The sequence below is a fragment of the Cyprinus carpio genome, chromosome A2, assembly GCF_018340385.1.
Source record: "Cyprinus carpio isolate SPL01 chromosome A2, ASM1834038v1, whole genome shotgun sequence".
NCBI lineage: Eukaryota > Metazoa > Chordata > Actinopteri > Cypriniformes > Cyprinidae > Cyprinus > Cyprinus carpio.
In genome coordinates, this window is record NC_056573.1 from 26,712,504 (window position 1) to 26,732,907 (window position 20,404).

Sequence of the window (20,404 nt, forward strand, 5' to 3'; positions counted from 1 at the left end):
GTGTTAACTGTGAATTGAATGGTAAAAGGATATGTTATTATTTAATTTATATTTTATTTTAAGAGCATTAATTTTTTTTGGCAGTAATTACATTTTGTTTTCTGAAATTAAATAAAAAAATAATAATAAAAAAAAAAAAAAATGAAATTTTGATCCCAGTTTGAAAACCTCTATTAGACAATGAGATAGTGTTAAAGACACAAACACGTCTATCTGATGTACCATGAGAAAGGTCATCACATCCATCAGATAAATCTGGCACACCTGCCTGAAACTCACCTGAGCGCCAGATGACTGCTGATATCTGCTTAAACAATGAGACCTTCTTGCTTTACGAAAGATAAACAATCTTCTGCGTGTTTCGAGTCACGAAACACATTGCATTACAAATCAACAAATCCTACAGGGAAATACCTGCTTATGTCCTCCGCCGGGTTTCCTGCTGGATGATGATGATGATGATGATGATGATGATGGTGCGTGATGCGTGACGTTCTGATCAGCGGATTTTACGCAAATTAATTTCCATGGAAATTTGCATTCAGGATTTTTAATCACCGTGCAAAAAACACGACACTAAAAAATATTAAAATAATCTTCAAGCGACATGCTCTGTAGCCTGCCTTTGGTCGCGTTGCGTTAATGTATTTAGTATTAAATATCTATTAAAAATAAAACGGAAGAACCGAATCCTTCAGATGAATCGGATGAATGTGAAGAATAAATACTGAGGTTTGTGATAAAGAGAGATCGTCCGCTCTTTATGAGAGACTGGTGTCTGTCTGTGGGTGTGTCGAGACGCCTATTGGTCCAGGAGATGATGCTCGGAAGCCCGAGTCGTTTAAGTGATTCGGTTCCTTTGAACGGCTCTTTGACGGCTGATTCAATTATTTGTTTCATTTTACACAAACGTGCGCTAAGAGTTGGTAGAAATGGTGTCGGTTTAGTGTTTGATTGTAATTAGTTTTATCGTTATGTCATAAAAACAGTGTTTCTTTAATCTCATTGTGGTTGATTGTTTTCATACAAAAGAAAAAAAAACACACGGGATTCACATCAACTAAATATAGTCTTTGTGTCATCATACAGCTTGTTCATATTGTTACCCAGTATGAAAAAAATAAGCTTGTTTATAATAAATTCATAATCTGAAAAATATCTAATGGTAGCCTAACTAACGAGTTTGTTTCTGAGGAGCGCATTTGCGATTCATTTCAACCGATTCATTAAAAGGAACCGACTCGTTTGCAAATCGGGCAAAGCTTTTCATCAACTTTATTAAATACAGTACAAATATACATAATTCTTATATAAATTATATAAGAAGCAAACTTACCTGTTAATATTCTGTTTCCACTCCCTATAAACTGATTTGATGAGTTTACCATTAAAGTAGTCCTACAGCTAAGAAAAGACAACATTTTATAACAGTCAGCATAAACAAAACAAATATGATCAAAAACTGTGATATTAACATGTTTTGGGCATTCAATTGTAGAACAGACAGCATGAAAAGACAAATATAACCAAAAACTGTGATATTAGCATGTTTTGGACATGATATAGACTACCCTGCTAAAAAAACAGCATATGCTGGTTTATGCTGGTCCTTTGGCAGCAGATGATCAGCATAAACCAGCAAAGGACCAGCATGAACCAGCAAAGGACCAGCATAAACCAGCAAAAGACCAGCAAAAGACCAGCATAAACCAGCAAAGGACCAGCATAAACCAGCAAAGGACCAGCATAAACCAGCAAAGGACCAGCATAAACCAGCACATGATCAGCATAAACCAGCAAAGGACCAACATAAAACAGCAAAAGACCAGCATAAACCAGCAAAGGACCAGCATAAACCAGCAAAGGACCAGCATAAACCAGCAAAGGACCAGCATAAACCAGCACATGATAAGCATAAAGCAGTAAAGGACCAGCATAAACCAGCAAAGGACCAACATAAACCAGCAAAGGACCAGCATAAACCAGCAAAGGACCAGCATAAACCAGTAAAGGACCAGCATAAACCAGCAAAGGACCAGCATAAACCAGCAAAGGACCAGCATAAACCAGCACATGATAAGCATAAACCAGTAAAGGACCAGCATAAACCAGCAAAGGACCAGCATAAACCAGCAAAGGACCAGCATAAACCAGCAAAGGACCAGCATAAACCAGCACATGATAAGCATAAAGCAGTAAAGGACCAGCATAAACCAGCAAAGGACCAACATAAACCAGCAAAGGACCAGTATAAACCAGCACATGATCAGCATAAACCAGCAAAGGACCAACATTAATCAGCAAAGGACCAGCATAAACCAGCACATGGCCAGCATAAACCAGCAAAGGACCAACATAAACCAGCAAAGGACCAACATAAACCAGCACATGACCAGCATAAACCAGCAAAGGACCAACATAAACCAGCAAAGGACCAGCATAAACCAGCACATGACCAGCATAAACCAGCAAAGGACCAGCATAAAACCAGCAAAGGACCAGCATAAACCAGCACATGACCAGCATAAACCAGCAAAGGACCAGCATAAACCAGCAAAGGACCAGCATAAACCAGCACATGATCAGCATAAACCAGCAAAGGACCAGCATAAACCAGCAAAGGACCAACATAAACCAGCATCCCAGCATCAAAACATACCTAACCAGCATATACTGTTTTTTTTCCAGCAGGATTAGTAAAGATAAAACAAGATCTAACAATCAAAAAAAAAAAAAAAAAAAAAAAATCCATGTCCAAAACATGCAAACACAACAGTGTTTGATTATATTTGTTAAATTTGTCTTGTTTATGCTAATATATCATGTCCAAAAACATGCTAATATCACAGTTAGCATTAAAACTAGCCTATATAACAAACTTAAAAAAAACAACAACTGTGGTATTAGCACGTTTTCGGACATGAGTAGAACAGTCAACAGCATAAACAAGACAACTATAACAAAGAATAAAAAGACTGGTGTTAGTAGGCTGTGCCTTTGGACAATATATACCACAGAGTAGCTTGTAAATACCATGGTATAAATATGTTAACTACACAGTACTGTGGTATACAGGGCTCTAAAGTGAAAAGGGAAAATTATAGAGTCCTATGCTGCAGTGTCTTTTGTCAGGGTCTGTCTCTTAGATCCCATGCCCTAGTTTTGGTCTAACAGACGTCCCCTCTGGATAAATTCACCCCTTATAAATTATTGCATCAATCTGTGGAGTTAAGTTCCATTCCTTTACATGTTCTCGTTCTTTTGTGTAATATAAACCCATACTGTATGCTCACATCGTTGAACGTGACACGTGCAGTAGAAAGTATTAGTATCAGATAATCAAGGAGATTCTCATGATGCAGACAGTCCATCGATGCAATCACACTTTCACCTCTGATCACATGCCCTGCATGCCTTGCATTACGGATGACACTCGTTTAACGCAGGGCAAGTGTCAGGGTTAGTGTTGTTGACATAACTCATGGCACGGATATGCAGCATTCCATGCGTGACACATGCCCTGATCATTAACACACCCAGGAAATGCACATTTTAAATAATTTCACTGCTTTGGTTTTGAGGGAATGTTCATTTTGGCATTTTCCCCAGCACTGCACTAACCCAGCTAACTTTCACTAACGTTTTTTAAAAGTTATATGAACGTTAGGACAAAATGTTCTTAAAGGCACGTTTATGGAATGTTCTTATGACATTCCCGTAACACTGAGAAGAAACATTCTGAGTTCAACATTCTCAGAACATCCTTGAAGTCATTTCTACTTGACGAACATTCTGAAACATTTTTGGAACCTTCAAAGAACATTCTAACATTCTATGACATGACAATTAAACATTTGAATGTTCTTATTAAAACAAACATTCAAATAATGTTATATTATGAGTGAAAATAAGGTATAGAACGTTTTTATAGCATTTAAATAATGATAGAATAATGACAAGAAAACTGGACATTTCAATGTTTTGGAAACAAACATTTATTATAACCTAAATTTAGAAATTCTAGAAAGAAAAATTACAATTTATTAAAAAATGTTCCAAGTGTTTTTTCATTTTTTTTTTTAAACAAAACACCCTTTTTTAGGAATACTGGTGTACAATTTATTTACTAATATGGCAGAAACAGTAGAAGTATATAATTCTCCCAGTTCAGCCAATCCTTTTTTTTCTTTTTCTTCATCAAGTCACAAAAATATCTGTTCATATATTAAGGTAAAATCATGATTTAAGACGATACCCACAAAGTTCAACCATGTTTGTTTTGAGAATAAGCAACAAATCACTTTTATGGTGAAGAGTAAATAATATTCTGCTTTGTATGAATTAAAAAAAATGTAATATTCAACACAACAGCCCATAAACCATACTGCAACCTATATAAAAAAGAAGTGTGCTTAATTGTATTGAATACACACTAGTGTGCTTCAAATCTTAAAAGTATATTTAAAAAAAAAAATACTTGCAGAAAATACAATAATAATTAAACTTAAGTGTACTTAAAAAGAGACCCTTTCATGACTATGTTTCTTACACAGTACACATTTAAAAAGAGCAGTTTGTAATACTGTCAAATAAAAGTTTGACCTACATACAACAAGTAAACTATAGTGTGTTTGATATTATACTTAATATACTTTAAATGTACTAAACTGCAAATTAATCACTACGAATGTGCAATTGCATAAATGCATGACAACCATATTTCAATAGAAATAACATTAAAGTATATTTAAGTTTACTCAGCATACTGTACTCAGCAGTACGATTTATTAAAAAAATAAAATAAATTATATGTAAAGATGTATATGCTTAAGTGGATCAATACGTTCAGCTGATTGTATTCAATATAAAGTTAATCTGTAAATGTTTTCATTTAATTGTCATTTTGTTACAATATAAATATCTTCAGCTAAATCGTATTCTAACACGATGCTTCTCGTGTCTGATGAAGGTCAGATTCCTGTGTTTTGTTCTGGGGAAGTGAAGCTGAACTCTTTTGTGTGTCTGAGCTCTTGCTAATGAGACGCAGGCTGAACTGAAATGTGATGTTTACCGCCTCTCTCCAAAATCCACTTCAAATCCAGTCTCACAACTTGTTTATTTAAGATTGCTTTTATACGGTTTCTTCCTCTTTTGAACCTTATAAAGTTAATTATTATTATTTGATTATGATGATTCATCTAATCTTTGTTGTTAGCAGCAGCTGTCAGAATATGAAGCTCATACATTGAAGCATATATATGTGGATGTCAGGATATGAAGAGATTATTGTTATTATTGTTAGACATAATGAATTTCAGCAGGATGGAAGATAAGGTAGATTTTTTTCAAATTTTCAAATATGTTGCATGCATTTAGTCCTTGCACCTTTTGCACTGCACATTATTCAGCTGTCGTAATCATTTGTAGCAGTAGATGGCGCCTGAGGCAAGGAATTAGTTCAGAATTGCTTGCAGTACTTGGATCAGTCAGTATTTTATATATTTATTTATATTTTGATGGAACTCACACCTACTGGTGCATATTTTGCACAAAGTTTTGCAACTTTTCTGTTTGTATTTCTCTGTCTGGTGGCTATGCTTTGTCTGGGAATGTTAAATCCCACATAAAAACAAGCTCTGGTTAATTGATTTCAATTGTTTTTGTCTAAGTGGGCGTTACTTAGCTAGAAGTTGCAATGCTTTTAAGGTGATGCTGATAATGAAACGTCTGGCTACGTGACACTAATATTAAATACAAAACAATTTATATGCCCTAGAAGACAATTTTCTAATTCAACACTATCTGTGGCATTAGTTTCTTGCTAAAATATGAATGAAGCATTGAATATTTCATATTTAACAGGCCATAATAAGCATTTGAAGAGATTTCTGAAGCTGACCGTCTTCCAGCTCAGAGCTGCTGTCGATACCTGTAGGATTTACAGCACACCATAATCAATAAAACAATCAATACATGATGTGTCTCTTAATCAGAGGCTGAACACAAAGCACTGCAGCACTAGAGGCAAGTAAACCGAGCCTGACCTTTCACCCTTTCTGAGAGGTTGTTTCCTGTAAAAATCATTGTGAATATGAATCGATTAAGACATGAAGCCAGAGGAGAAGTGACTCTTAAAGTAATAGTAATGAAACGTTCTGGAGATCAGTATCAGAATGCCCTTATGATGTTATCTGTACTTGAATATTTTAAGAGTTTCTGTAACTTTTAAATAACTTTAGAGTCACGACAAGAAAACTTGGCATTTCATTGTTTTAAAAAGGTTCAAATAATTTTATATTTTGGTTGTTATGTTATATTTTTGTTATATTGTCTAACGGAGTGCAAATATGTTGCATATGTTGCAATGTTGTATAAAACACTTTAAGAACCTTTACATAGTGGAAAAAAAGGTTAGAATGTTATAAAAAAAAACTTTTTGTAACCTTTGAATAACGTTATAATCACAAGAAAACTATAGAAAATTAAAAATAACATTCAAATAACATTTTGAGTGACAATAAAGTTAGTAGAACGTTGTGAGAAACGTTTTAGTAATCTTTAAGTAACTTTCTAATCATGACAAGAAAACTGGATATTTCAGCATTTCAGAAACATTTCAAAACAATGTTTTATAACCTAAATTTAGCTGCTAAATCACTAATCGCAGTTAACAAAAAGGTTTTACTAACGTTCCCATTATGTTAAACATTATTTCTGAAATGTTGAACTTTTTTTTTCTTGGTTATATGAATGTTAATGGAACATTCCATTCTATTATTTTGCAAACACTGTGGGATCGTTACTTTTGAATATTCTCTAACATTCTGAAACACTGTAACATTTAAACAATGCTAGACAAACATCCAGCTAAAGCGTTTCAGGATTAAACATTTCATGTATAAATGTTTTGAGAACATTAATAAAGACATTCCATTAACGTTACTGGAAGAACATTTGTTCATAACATTGAGAGAACCTTGCCAGAACGTTCCCTATTAGCTGGGACACTGTTACTTGGAAATATCAGCATAAGATATGCGGGCTCTTGTTTTTTGACAAATTAATAAACACAGATTAACAGACTGATGATGTTGAGGGACTTTGTGCTGCATGTGGTCTGTCTGGAGATGTGCCTAATCAGTCGTGAAAGAGCAACATATAATACAGCTGAGAGAGAAAGTCATTTATTGAGCAAATATTTCTTTGCTAAAAACCAGTACAGAGTAAGAAACATTTCCAGAGAAATCCCTGTTTGTACTCAAAATGATAAAACGCAGCTGCTAATCCCAAACCGACTGTCAACACCACAGCAAAATCAATACAGAATAGATTTCTGATTCAAAAATAAATCAAGGCACATTTGCTCCAGTCATCACTGACAAAAGTGGACAAATGCATAACATAACATAATGCAAAACATTTAAGAATAATAATAATAATTACCATCCAACCAACTCACATGCACAGTAAAGATCATTAGAAATGCAGTCACAATAAAAAATAAGGAAGTTTGTAAAAGTCTGTCACAACACTAAACAAATTAGCAAACTTTTTCTGTGGGAAATTAATACAGATGCCTGATTCATTCACATAATTGCCTGAAGTAGAAATTTACATTATAAAACAAATGCTGCAACTGAATTTAGTGTAATCACTCGTTTTGTAGACTAAAATCTCAGCGATATTGCATTGCCACCAGTAGTTTTATGGTGCCAGAACAAGTCTAGGTCATATTTTCATCCCAAAATCTAAAGGAAATTAATTTTAGTCCGTTAAGCACAATTAAGCAAATGGCTAAAATAATTTTTTTTTTTTGCATACATTAGGAAAGATATTCAGATAGATATTTAACAATTTAATTATAACATTACGTGCATTCCAGTAATGACATTTTGGGGCAGAAATGTTATGACAATATTGAAAAATATTATATTAAAATAAAAAAAATAAAATAAAATATATTTTTTAAATTAAATGTATTACATTTTCATTAAATAAATGTAATAATATATATATTATATCTTGACAGGTTAGCTCGATATAGATTAGATTAGATATTTAACAATTTAATTAAAAAATGTTTTTTTTTGTCCATTCCAGTAGTCAACATTTAGGGGTGGAAATGTTACAAAAATAATGAAAAATATTATATTAAAATCCAAAATATTATATTGTTTATAATTATATATATATATATATATATATATATATATATATATATATATAATTATAGGATATACTATTTTATTATTATAATAAAATAATTTAAAAAATTAAATGTTCCTGACAGGTTTTGTGAGATTGTTGTACTTCTTCTAGGTCTCGGACAAACAGACAGATTGTAATTGTGCAGCTAGACCAGCGCGTACTCGAACTGTCCCCTCTCCAAACCGTCTTTATGATCAGACCACGATGAAGACGGCATGCTGCTGTAGGGGTCCAGGAGAATCCGGAAACACCGCACCAGCAGGAACACCAAAAACAGCAGCAGGAGCCCCACAAAACAAAGCGCCGTGATCTGCTCTGTGTCCGGAGCCAACAGAAGCCCCTCCGTGGCCCCGGGGCCCGAGACAGGGCCCAGAGACTGCAGCTCGTACTCCATCAGAGGGCTTTCACTCATCTCCTCAGGTCAAGTTTCTGAGGACGAGAGGATCCCATAGGAAAGAAAAACACATGACTTTGCTTTAAAATCTCAATTGTTTCTCTTACACAGCAATATTAAACGGAGACACCTCCTGACAGCGTTATTATAGTTAACTAAAACTAAAACAATGAAAACATTTACATTCCTTAAAATAATAAAAAATTTAATAAAAAAAAAAAAAAAAAATATATATATATATATATATATATATATATATATATATATATATATATATATATATATATATTATATATATATAAATATATATATATATATATATATATATATATATATATATATATATATATAAAGCATTGAACTTATCTCAGCGAGTTGCCAAGTCAACATTTCTCACTTAATGTTACTTTATGTACTAAAATAACTAAAACTGAAATATTTAATTCACTTTAAATCTATGAAAACATGCTAATTATTTAAAATAAATTTTATTGAAATAAAATAAAATATATAAACATTATTCTTATTTTAATTCAGCCAGTTGCCAAGGCAACATTTATTATTTAATCTAGTTTTATGATTTCTGCCGCTCCAATAGCGCCTCCTGCTGGGCAGAGACTGAATGTGCATTTTTAATAAGCCCATCTGCTGGTTTTGTTCAGACCTATGTGAAACTCAACCCATGTTTTTACGATGCAAGCACGCAGTTGTAAATGTGAACCGATGGATCGATGAAGATATATATTTATATGCTTTAAATTAAAATAATAATATATACGTTTCACTCATCCCTTTTCTTAAAAATAGTTTAAAGGCTAAAATGTGACTTTATCATTTTATAACACTTTATGTTTTATGAAAACCTTTATCTGAACTATAAATCATGTACTTTTATGGTTGTATGTTACCCTGCCCCACTCACATGCCCTATTAATTTTATTTGCAGGATCATAAAAAGCCTTACATTTTAAACCTCCTGCAGGTACCCTGTAAATAGTGAAATAAAGCCCCTCCATGATATTTGTATTTTGAAAATGTTTTTGATTGATGTTTCGACTCCTATACAATTTTCTACATTAAAAAAGGTCTTTAATTTAGTTTAATTAATTTTGTGCTAAAAATCTGCCTGCCAGAAGAAATGTGAGCCCTGTATAATGCATGACAACTACTGTCTATTTTTATTTCTCCTTTTGGGAGAAAAATCTGAGATAAAGTTGATACTTGAATGCAATATTTGCTCTTGCATTGAAAAAGCAATGATATTGTAAGCATGCCATCAGCAGTTACTTTACCTCACAAGTAGTCTAGATGCAATGAGAAATCAGACAGATGCAACAGGATCTCCAAACACTGAACGGCCGAAGCTTAATTATCAGAGGCAACAGTCTGCAGACTACATCCAGTCCTGTCCACATCTTCAAGTGATCTCAGACAGACCTTGCACTGCTATTTATATGGAGAGAAAACATGCTGTGACACGCTAATTGCACACGCAGCTTCATTTTCAGGTGTCCGAGATAATTGCTGAAAGCTCAGACAGAGAAACGCCGCTCTGTGAATAAAGAGAAAGACGAAAATCTGGGTCGATCAGGATCTCAAAACATTGTGGATCAATAACGGCCACATAAAAGAGAAATAAATCAGGTCACCTCTTCAGCACGGCATGAAAAGAGCAGATCCGTGAGGAATATTAAAGTGCACAGGCTGTATAACAGTGAACCGCTCAAGGCCTGGTCGACGGCTCGGACCTCCGATGGGATGGTTTTCCCAGTAAACACGGGCTCTGACTTCCTCTGACTTTATTAGGATGGGATTTGTGTGCTGACAGCTGATTCCTGTCCCAAAGACAGCGGAGTTAATAATAACTAAAGGGTTAAGGGCTGGTCAAAGGACATCTATCTGCACAAATTTAGAAAAGAGGAGGTCAGATAGAAACAACTTTAATAGAGGAACATCAATAGGAACATGAGGTTGATATATAAGGTTATGATACCATATCAAAAATTTTATTTAGTGGCAGAATGAAGCTCAATATATTAACCTGACTAGCTTAAATTAAGTCGTTCTTAAGGTTCAGGGCAGGTAGAAATACTAGAAATACTTATAAATCCACTTTTTAGTTTTATTAATATTTTTGTTGTTATTTTAGTGTTGTGGCAAATGTCACATTATCTTATCAGAATGAGAATCAGAATGAATTCAGAATGCATATATATATATATATATATATATATACGCACACACACACACACACACACATATATATATACATATATATATATCACACACACACACACACACATATATATGTATTTAGGGTGACACACACACACACACACATATTTGTTTTAAAAGAAATGTATCTGAAAAAAATATGTAAAATCTGATTCAGTTTTGAGATTGCTGGGGAAACATTGGGGCAAGAACAATTTAGATAATAATTTTACAATAATTTTCCCTCTACAAATAACTTTCATCCTATCATCATAAATGTAAACGATCAGTAAAAGCGTTTGTGAAGGCTGTTATAGTTGCAGAAGGAAATCCTCCGAGAGCGGAAACAGACACAGATCAATAGCAGAGCTGATCGATCCACTCACAAACTATAGATAATGATTGCTGGCTATCTATGTACTTGACTGGAGTACCTCTATCGCTTGTTAACAATAAACAGCAACCAACGGATGTACAGTCATATAAACTGCCTCATTATCATATTGTGTTGTCATATTAGTACATACAATACAGAGGTTGTAAAATATTACATTATATACCAAATTCCATTATACTGACAAATGTAAAAATCAAATCACGCATGTAGGCTATAATATTCCTCATATATTTACAGACAAATTACGCGAACGGTTTTCATGATACTTTAAAATATTGAAAGTTTTAAAATTTAATTAAAAACTAAGTAAAAAAAAAACTGAAAACATGACATACCTGTGTTGACGGTCCGGAGCGCGTCCTGGTCTGCCAGCTCTATGCGCGCTCTCGCTATCATCCCCTCAAGTGCGCGCGTGCGATTGGCTGGTGGAGCGGTCCATGGGGACACGCACGCATGTAACCGGGGCTAGTTGTCACACTTTAACTCTTTTTAAATTTGATATTTGCTATAAAAGCAAATAAAAAAAGTATTATTTAAAATTGTAAAATGTCATAAAAAATATGTAACTCTTATTTTCAGCTAATAATGATTTGAACGTGTGACAACTTGCCCCGATCTTTACTGCTGTCAGATATGCTTTTTTGCATTGCATTTCACACATCATCATCATATAATATCATATTGTTGTTTTAAGGATGTTTAGATATTTTTTTTTACTGGAAAACGAGACAAAAATACTTATTTAAAAAATAGGCAGGGATATAGATTCATATAGGATATAGAGTCCAGTGGGGGTCTCCAGAAGTATTATACAGTAGCTGTATAAAAAAAGAAGAAGCAATCACCAATCACAGTTAAATTATTTAATTATACATAAACACTCTTTGCATTAGATTGTAAACTACTAATCTAAAATCTTTAAATATAAAATTGGGTGTTTTAAACATTGAAAGAACATTCAAATGTAACATTCTTATGTTCTCAAAATGATAAAATGGAATGTTCCTCTTTAATGTTCACATAACCAAGAAGAAATGTATTTTTATACATTTAACTTTTTGAATGTTTAAAAACATTTTGAAATAATATTTTCACAACGCAATGGAAATGTTAGCAAAACGTTCTTAAAACATATTTTTGTGAGCCGGGGTCCAATCTTTACAATGGCATGATCCCTTTCTAAAGGTCCCAGTTTATAAAACTCACAACTTTCCAAACGTTTTTTTGTTTTATGTAGTTTTTGTCAAGTTTTCTGAAAGACATTTCGCCAGCTTTTGATATTCTAAGACTGTTCAAATGCACAGTTTTTTTTCTTCTTGTGATTAGAATGTTATTTAAAGGTTCCTAAAACATTATTTAAATGTTCTACTAACTGCATTTCCACCCATTTGAATGTTTATTTTTAATTTTCTAAAAATGTTAAAATGTCAAGTTTTCTTGTTGTGATTCTAACATTATTTAAAAGTTACAAAAAGTTCTTTACAACACTGTACTAACATTATTTTTATCCCAAATATAATGTTATTTGAATTTAAAAATAATTTTTAGAACGTTGGTCAGTTTTGTTGACAAAATTAAAACGTTATTTAAAGGTTACAAAAACGTTTCTTACAACACTGTATTAATGTTATTTTTACCCAAAATATAACATTATTTCATTTTAATTTATTTTTAATTTTCTAAGACTGTTATGTTCAGTTTTCTTGACGTTATTAGAATGCTATTTAAAGGTTACAAAAACGTTCCTTACAACACTGTACTAACATTCTTTTTAACCAAATATAACATTATCTGAACATTTATTTAAAATTTTCTAAGAACGTTATATTCAGTTTTTTTTTGTCGTTATTAGAACGCTATTTAAAGGTTACAAAAAAATGTTTGCTTAGTAAAATGCATTGCTAAGAACTTCATTTGAACAACTTTAAAGATGATTTTCTCAATATTTGGATTTTTCTGCGCCCTCAGATTCCAGATTTTCAAATCGTTGTATCTCATCCAAATATTGTCCTCCTAACAAACCATACATCAATGGAAACCTTATTTATTCTGCTTTCAGATGATGTATACATTTCAATTTCGAAAAATTGACACTTAAGGCTGGTTTTGTGCTCCAGGGTCACAAATAACATCGTAAGGACGTTGCCAGAATGTTGATTTCACAACGTTTTTCAAGTTATAAGTATGTTCCATTAACATGACTTTAAGAATGTTTTGTCTTAACATTTACATAATGTTTTTAAAAGCTATGAGACTGTTCCCTGTTGGCTGGGGAGCTGCATTAGCTGTGTGGTATTTTTATCACACTCACTCACTAAACATGCTGACTTGTATCATCTAATGAGGAATCATGGTCAACATGTTCCAGAGATGATGCAGGAGTTGATGTGAACATCCTGTCAGACACAGCAGAAACTGCTTCACAACATGAAGTGTTGAGCTGGAAGTGAAGCTTTCTTCCATCAATAGAAACTAAATACAGAACAAACTATCCCTAATTACATGCATCTGTGCTGACACACTAAAAATGGTATAGGATTTACTAAGAAATGGCAAATAACCCATTGAATTAAACGGATAATTCACACAAAAATTTAAATTCTGTCAAACTCTGTTTCAAAGCTTTATGAGTTGTCGGTAGCCACTGACTTCCAATAGTATTTTTTTTTCCATACTATGGAAGTCAATGGCTACCAGCAGCTATTTGATTACCAACATTCTTCAAAATATCTATAATTGGTAAATTCTGATGTAGAAAGAAAGAAATATCATCTTGTAAAACTTACTTTGTTTTATTTACAATTGAAAAGATTTTTACATCTCATAATGCATATTATAAAACAGTTTTTAAAAAAGGTTTTGAATACAGCTACCATGGAGAACAACAATGAACCTTAGTTAAATTATGTCAAAACTATAATTTGATATGGATTTGATATGGATAGAATAATGTTTTAATGGAAGTTTGTGTCCTTAACAATATCACATGCCCTCTATATAACACACATGCTGTGACAGCACAATAAATGCAGCTCATTATCACAGTATCAATATTTGCCACAGTCTCTGCAGTCAAACTCTATTCAATTAAAGATCATTATAAGACAGACGGTGAAGTGAAGGTATACATAATACATGATGTTCAGTGGGTGTCTGTCTGCAATTATCCTCAAGATTATCATTATTAATTAAAGCAGAGATAAATAAAGAGTAAATAAAGAATGGAAGTGAAGAGTTTTTTCAGATTCTCAGATTTAGCAGATGTTATTTTAAAATCACTATTTGTATATTATATAAAATATAGTTTTTGTTAATATTTTGAATTACATTGTATACTCATATTTTCTGCTTTCATCTTTATTTTACAGTTTTAGTAATTTTGTTTTGTTTTTGTCATTTATATTATATATTTTTTTATTTTAAAACATGTCTATATATTTTTTTATATTTTTTTATTTCAGATTTATTTTGAGTTATTTTAAAATTTTAATGTTGTCTTGCAAGCTAGCTGAAATATGTATTTTTTAAATATTATTTTATTTTAAATAATGATTTTTTTAATTGGTTTTAATAAGTTTTAGTTAACGATAATAACCTAAGAAATAACCTGGGAAGTAACCAAAAATGTTAACTTTATTTGATTAGAAGCCTTTAGATCAAAATGTTTTTAATAACATGAATATATAATACTATAATTAAATGTATTTCAGTTGGAATTGAAGTGTACAGTAAGCTTATATCTGCAGCGTGAGCATTTCTGCGTGAGTTCAGTGTCAGATGTCATTTTTATTGCATCTTTTCTCCCAACAGAATCACCAAAAATACACCCTGCAGCAGCAGCAAAACCAGTCTTTCTTATGCTGAAATACATGGGGTTTTGCATCAGATTGTCTTTCACTTCAGTGGTTGACTATTATACAGTATAATTCCAAAACTGAGCTGCAGTAATATTTAGGCTGTGATTCACACAGATTCACTTAAGGAGAAAACTCTCAGCAACAGGATTTAACACAGAGAGATTCATTCTGAGCACTGGACTATAAAGGAACGTTATAAACATCACAATACAGAATGAATGCACATGCAAAGATAAAGTACCGGTCTTGTTCAGCTTTTCAACCTGTTTCAACTTGATTTCAGAGTATATTTTCTGCACAGAGTCCTTGTCTGTGAGTCGTGACCTGCTGTGATCTGGGTCAAAGCCTGTGAGACCCAAAGCCCAGCAGTGTGAACCAGGAAAGCATTTTCACACTCATGTTTAACATCTAAACACACATGAGCAAACACACTGGTCATGTGACATGTATGGAGGGACTGAAATATCTTGCAATGCAATCCTATACAGCAAAACTGTGTGAGTATATGAGACTGTTTTTGATATATTTCAAAGATTCCTTCCCATCCAACATAGAATGTTCTCACAAAGTTATATAAATGTTAGGACAAAACGTTCTCAAAGTAATAGTTATGGAATGATTTTGTGACTATTATATTTGATATACGTTCTCATATCACTGAGATCAACATTCTCTCAAAGTCCTTACGATGAAAAAGAAAACTGGACGTTTCAACATTTTAGAAACATTTTGTTTCCACAATGTTTTTATAACATAAATTTGTTACCTGGGTTTCTGTCTGTATTTTATTTTGTTCCATTGGCAGCTTTTTTCAATTAATGAATGCATTATTATTATTTTTTTCTTATTTTCTTGCCATTTGTTGCAATAAAGCATATAACAAAACTGTTAACTTTTATGAACAATGAACAAGAATTAACATAAATTTGAAAAAGTTTTTATTAAAAACTATTTTAATGCCGTTCACTCTTTTAAACTAGCTGTAAAAAACAACCACACAAGTTCTGATCCCATATAGGAGGAGTGTAACATGAGGATTTTTTTTTTCTATTTCATGTTCGTCAATGTCATGGTTCTCCTTTCCATAATTTTATGTTTCCCTTAAAAAAAAGCATATTTTTTGGGTAAATAAATAAATAAATAACACGTTTCTGTTTTAGTTTTCACTAACATAAAAAAATGTCCTTTTTTAATTTTAAAAATAAAATACAAATTTTAAACTAATTAAAATAGAACATAAAATTGTAGTAAATGTTCTTATATTCTTCATTTTAAAAATACAAACAGTAAAATTAAATAAAAAATAAAAATAAATAAAAATAAAAAATAAATGTGCTAGGTTTTAGGTTTATCCTTCAGGTTTAGGTGTTTGGTTAATTTCACTGTTCAATTTTATGAACCACTTTCTATTAATTTTATATTTCATTAACAAAAAGAAAAAAAAAGAAAAAATTCCTAATAAAATCAAATCAAATGTGTTTGGTTTTAGATTTAAGCTTAGGTTGAGGTTTATGTTTTAGGTTAATTTCATAGTTCAATTTCACTAATAAAAATATATATATATTTTTTATCATTACATTTTTTTTTTTTTTGCAATCAAATTAATTCAAATAAAATAAAAACTACAGTTTGCGTCTAAAATAGCACCACTAAATGTGTCCTGTTACTGCTTGACATCCATCAGTCTCCATCGGTCTGGTGCTGATGGTCTGTTGTTCAGGTGTCCTCACCATCTGTACTGAATGAGAGAACATCAGATGACAGACACTCACAGCTTCATAAAAGCCTCTCTGAGGACGTCAGTCCCCTGACAATCAGCCGAGAGACACAGATCTCTGAGAGCAGGTATCTATCTGATACAAGCCCTTAATAAGTCCATTACGTGGGATATTAAAATGACAGCTCTGCCCCAATTTACGCCAAAAAAAAAAAGATGTCAAAATCACTTCATGTTCCAGATTCATGTGAGCTCATGCACGAGGGATATGAAATGTCTTACCTCAAGTATATTTGGAATACTGTCGTATTCACATTGCCCCAGGATTCATTACCTTTGCCAAAGTTATGATCTGCTCTGAGCATCTCTGCAAGGAATTAGATCATGTCCATCATTTGTGTCTTAATAAATCCTTTTAAAGAATCATTGCTTACATGAAAAATTAAATTAGAAGCAAATCTTAAAGAGCACATATGTGACCCTGGAGCACAAAAGCTGTCTTAAGTCATGGGGTATATTTTAAGCAATAGCCAAAAATACATTGTATGGGTCAAAAATATTGATTTTTCTTTTATGCCAAAAATCATTAGAACAAAAGAACATGTTCCATGAAGATATTTTGTAAATTTCCTACTGTAAATATATCAAAACTTCATTTTTGAATAGTAATATGCATTGCTAAGAACTTCATTTGGACAACTTTAAAGATGATTTTATCACCCTCAGATATTCAAATAGTTGTATCTCGGCCAAATATTGTCCTATCCTAACAAACCATACATCAATGGAAAGATTTATTCAGTTTCAGATGACGTATAAATCTCAATTTCGAAAAATTGACCCTTATGACTGGTTTTGTGCTCCAGGGTCACATATGATGTTCCCAGCACACACGCAATGTTATCAGAAGGTTCTGGAAGGTTTATGAACACATGTTCTTCCAAAAACGTTAATACAATGTTCCTTTAAAGTTATCTGGGTTTTAACAATGCGTTAGCACAACATACATTTATATATTTCTGAAATGTTACTGTTTTTTAAATGTTACTGTTTGTTTTAGAATGTTTAGAGAACATTCAAAAGTAACATCCTCATAATGTTCCCTAAACATTCCGTTTTTAAAACATAAAAAAGTGGACATTTCGAACATTTACAGAACATTCAGAGTTAATATTTTCATAACTTAATGAGAACGTTAACAAAACGTCCTTAGAACATATTTTTATTAGCTGGGTTTCAGGATATACAGGGGTCATTCGACAGAAAAAAAAAAAAAAAAAAAACACCCACCTCATTCAGAAATCATCCTGACTGTGATGTTCCAGAGAAAAGTGTAAAACATGCAGCTTCAACACTTTCTGAGCACACTTGAGTACATTGCATGCACACTACACCCTCTAGTGTCTGTCAGGAGGAACACACGTGTGTTGTACAGTATGTGTTACTGTATATGCATTATAACTGTAGTAAACTGCTGGGCTCCTTTTCTGAGACTTACACAAAAATTGCAATTTAACCCTGTAAAGCCTTAATAATAATAATACGATTTTAGTTTATTTTTTTGAAATGGAAGAGTTTATTGAAACTTTAGACAAAATCTATACAAATAAATAAATAAATAAAATGCACAAAAAGTGATGAAATTCTGCTTGTAATGTAAATCAATGAGATCTTTATAACAGTACAGTAGATACTTACATAAAATAATATAAATATCAGTCGTAACTCTATATCTCCAGTAATATGTCTTAGTAAGATGATATTTAAAAGATCCAAGCATATAATGCAATGCAATCCAGTGATGATCGAGAGATGAACAAATAAATGTTCCTCAAAAGCCTGATGATCAGATTTGAGACTCACATTTGAACAGGATCTTATGGAGAATCAAGTAAAGCCGAGCTGCTTTAGTCCAGTAAGTGTTCATCTGGAAATATTACTAAAGTTATTCTTATGTTCACTTGATAAAAATCAGTCAAGATTTAAGATGTTTGTACAGTTACACTAAAAGAGCTTTGACTAGATAAAATACTCTAAACGATCAATCACAGACAGAAGTTTTCATCATGTTGATCATTAGAGTGTTTTGATTCAGGTTTTATAGGGTTAATCTAATTGCAATCTCATATGTGATTTTTCTTGCAGTTTTGCAGTTTTTTTGGTGAAAGACACACACTTCAGTAATTTATTTTGTTAGGAGATTTCAATTGTTTTTGTTTTTTTTTTTATAAGTCATGTGACGGAATCTAAATCCAGCCTTCATTTGCATGTTACCATGGGAAGTGATGTGACTCACTCACCTCGACGACAGCCTCTCACAACCATCCCAGAATCTTCCTCCAAACCTCAGATGTCTTCACACTGAGCGCTCTTATAAAGTGGCTCAAATGATGCACAGTCTTTGAGTCTACAAAATGCATCACTTTGGATAAAAGCATCTGCCAAACACATACAGTGCAAGCATTTTGCTAAGCTGCTTAAGCTTGCCATTTTCATGCATTGCAGCTTTCTAGCTCTGGGAGAATGTTGAAAACCAAACTCCAAAAAGCCAAATCACTTACCATATTAGTATATGATATAAGTGTTCTCTTCCCACTGCTGGGAAGCTTATTCAGCAGTTACACCTCACTTCCTGTCTGTACAGTGGAGTCATGGAAGGTCAGCTCACATATTTCCTCCAGGCCTTCAATTCCTCCAACGCTTGGCTTCCTCTGTTAGCTTCCTGATGTTCCCCATTATCTTTTAGTTTGCTAATTTGAGTCCAGAGATTCTCCCAATAAGCCTTTCAGAGACTGTGTTCGGGAAGTGCCTTTCTGTTGTATGCAAAATAAATACAAATAAAATACAATAAAATTAATAAACAACGAACAAATAAAAAAACAATTATTATGAATAAATTAATTAATAAAAAAATAAAAAGAAATAAAATAAAAAAATACGTAAAATAAATAGATTAATTAATTAAAAATAAAAAGAAATAACATAAAATGCATAAATAAATATAAAATAAAATAAAAAATAAATAAAAAATATTAATTACTGAAATAAATAAATAAACATTATAAAGTGTTTCTTTATTTGTCTACTAATAATATAATTTCAACCATATCTCAAAGTACAAATTGTGATTAATAGCATTCTGTGATGGAAATTACATTTGAACATTCTTGGAATAAATTTGCTGAATAAATACTTTTCTATACTAATGCTGATTATCTCCCAGGTAAATAATATTTTCAAACTTCTTACGTAATCTGACAAAACTGTTTAGCTGGAATTGAAACACAATAAAAATGCTCTTCTCAAATAATATTTACCTTGATATTCATTTCTATATTTCATCCCGAGCTTCTTACTGACACTTTTGTTACCTTATGAGGGGGAAAAAAACACTTTATTAAATTGGAAGTTGGAAATGAGGGAAGGTTGTAATCTCTGCAAAACTGAATAAAACTGCAATGTGTATGTCTATTGTAAAAATAATAAATATTTTAATATTTATATTGTAAAATGGTGATGCATTTTCATATTTTAAGACTTAACGTCTGGGGAAATTATGCAAAAAGAATAAAATGTGTTCATATATATACCTACATCAATTAGTGCAAAATGTTAAT

At 32.2% G+C, this 20,404-nt stretch overlaps 2 protein-coding genes across 3 annotated transcripts in view; both read right to left on the minus strand.

The window, feature by feature from the left end:
• Nucleotides 1-810, minus strand: part of LOC109050015 (ceramide synthase 2-like) — a 13,928-nt gene extending 13,118 nt beyond the window's left edge. The window contains exon 1 of the mRNA XM_042713180.1: nt 415-810. The gene's annotated coding sequence lies outside the window, so the exon portion shown is untranslated. The remainder of the gene's footprint in view (nt 1-414) is intronic.
• A 7,420-nt stretch (nt 811-8,230) lies between these two features.
• Nucleotides 8,231-11,714, minus strand: LOC109083385 (cortexin-1-like). Of its 2 annotated transcripts, XM_042767782.1 has the most exons (4): nt 11,549-11,714; nt 10,252-10,437; nt 9,895-10,154; nt 8,231-8,637 (listed from the first exon to the last, which is right to left on the minus strand). In XM_042767782.1, exon 4 carries the CDS (start codon nt 8,618-8,620, stop codon nt 8,354-8,356), a length of 267 nt encoding a protein of 88 aa, XP_042623716.1. In that variant the 5' UTR covers nt 8,621-8,637; nt 9,895-10,154; nt 10,252-10,437; nt 11,549-11,714; the 3' UTR covers nt 8,231-8,353. The 2 variants fall into 2 exon arrangements, with proteins under 2 accessions (XP_042623716.1, XP_042623721.1); XM_042767787.1 differs by lacking the exon at nt 11,549-11,714 and having other exon boundaries at nt 10,252-10,637.
• Nucleotides 11,715-20,404: the final 8,690 nt, after the last annotated feature.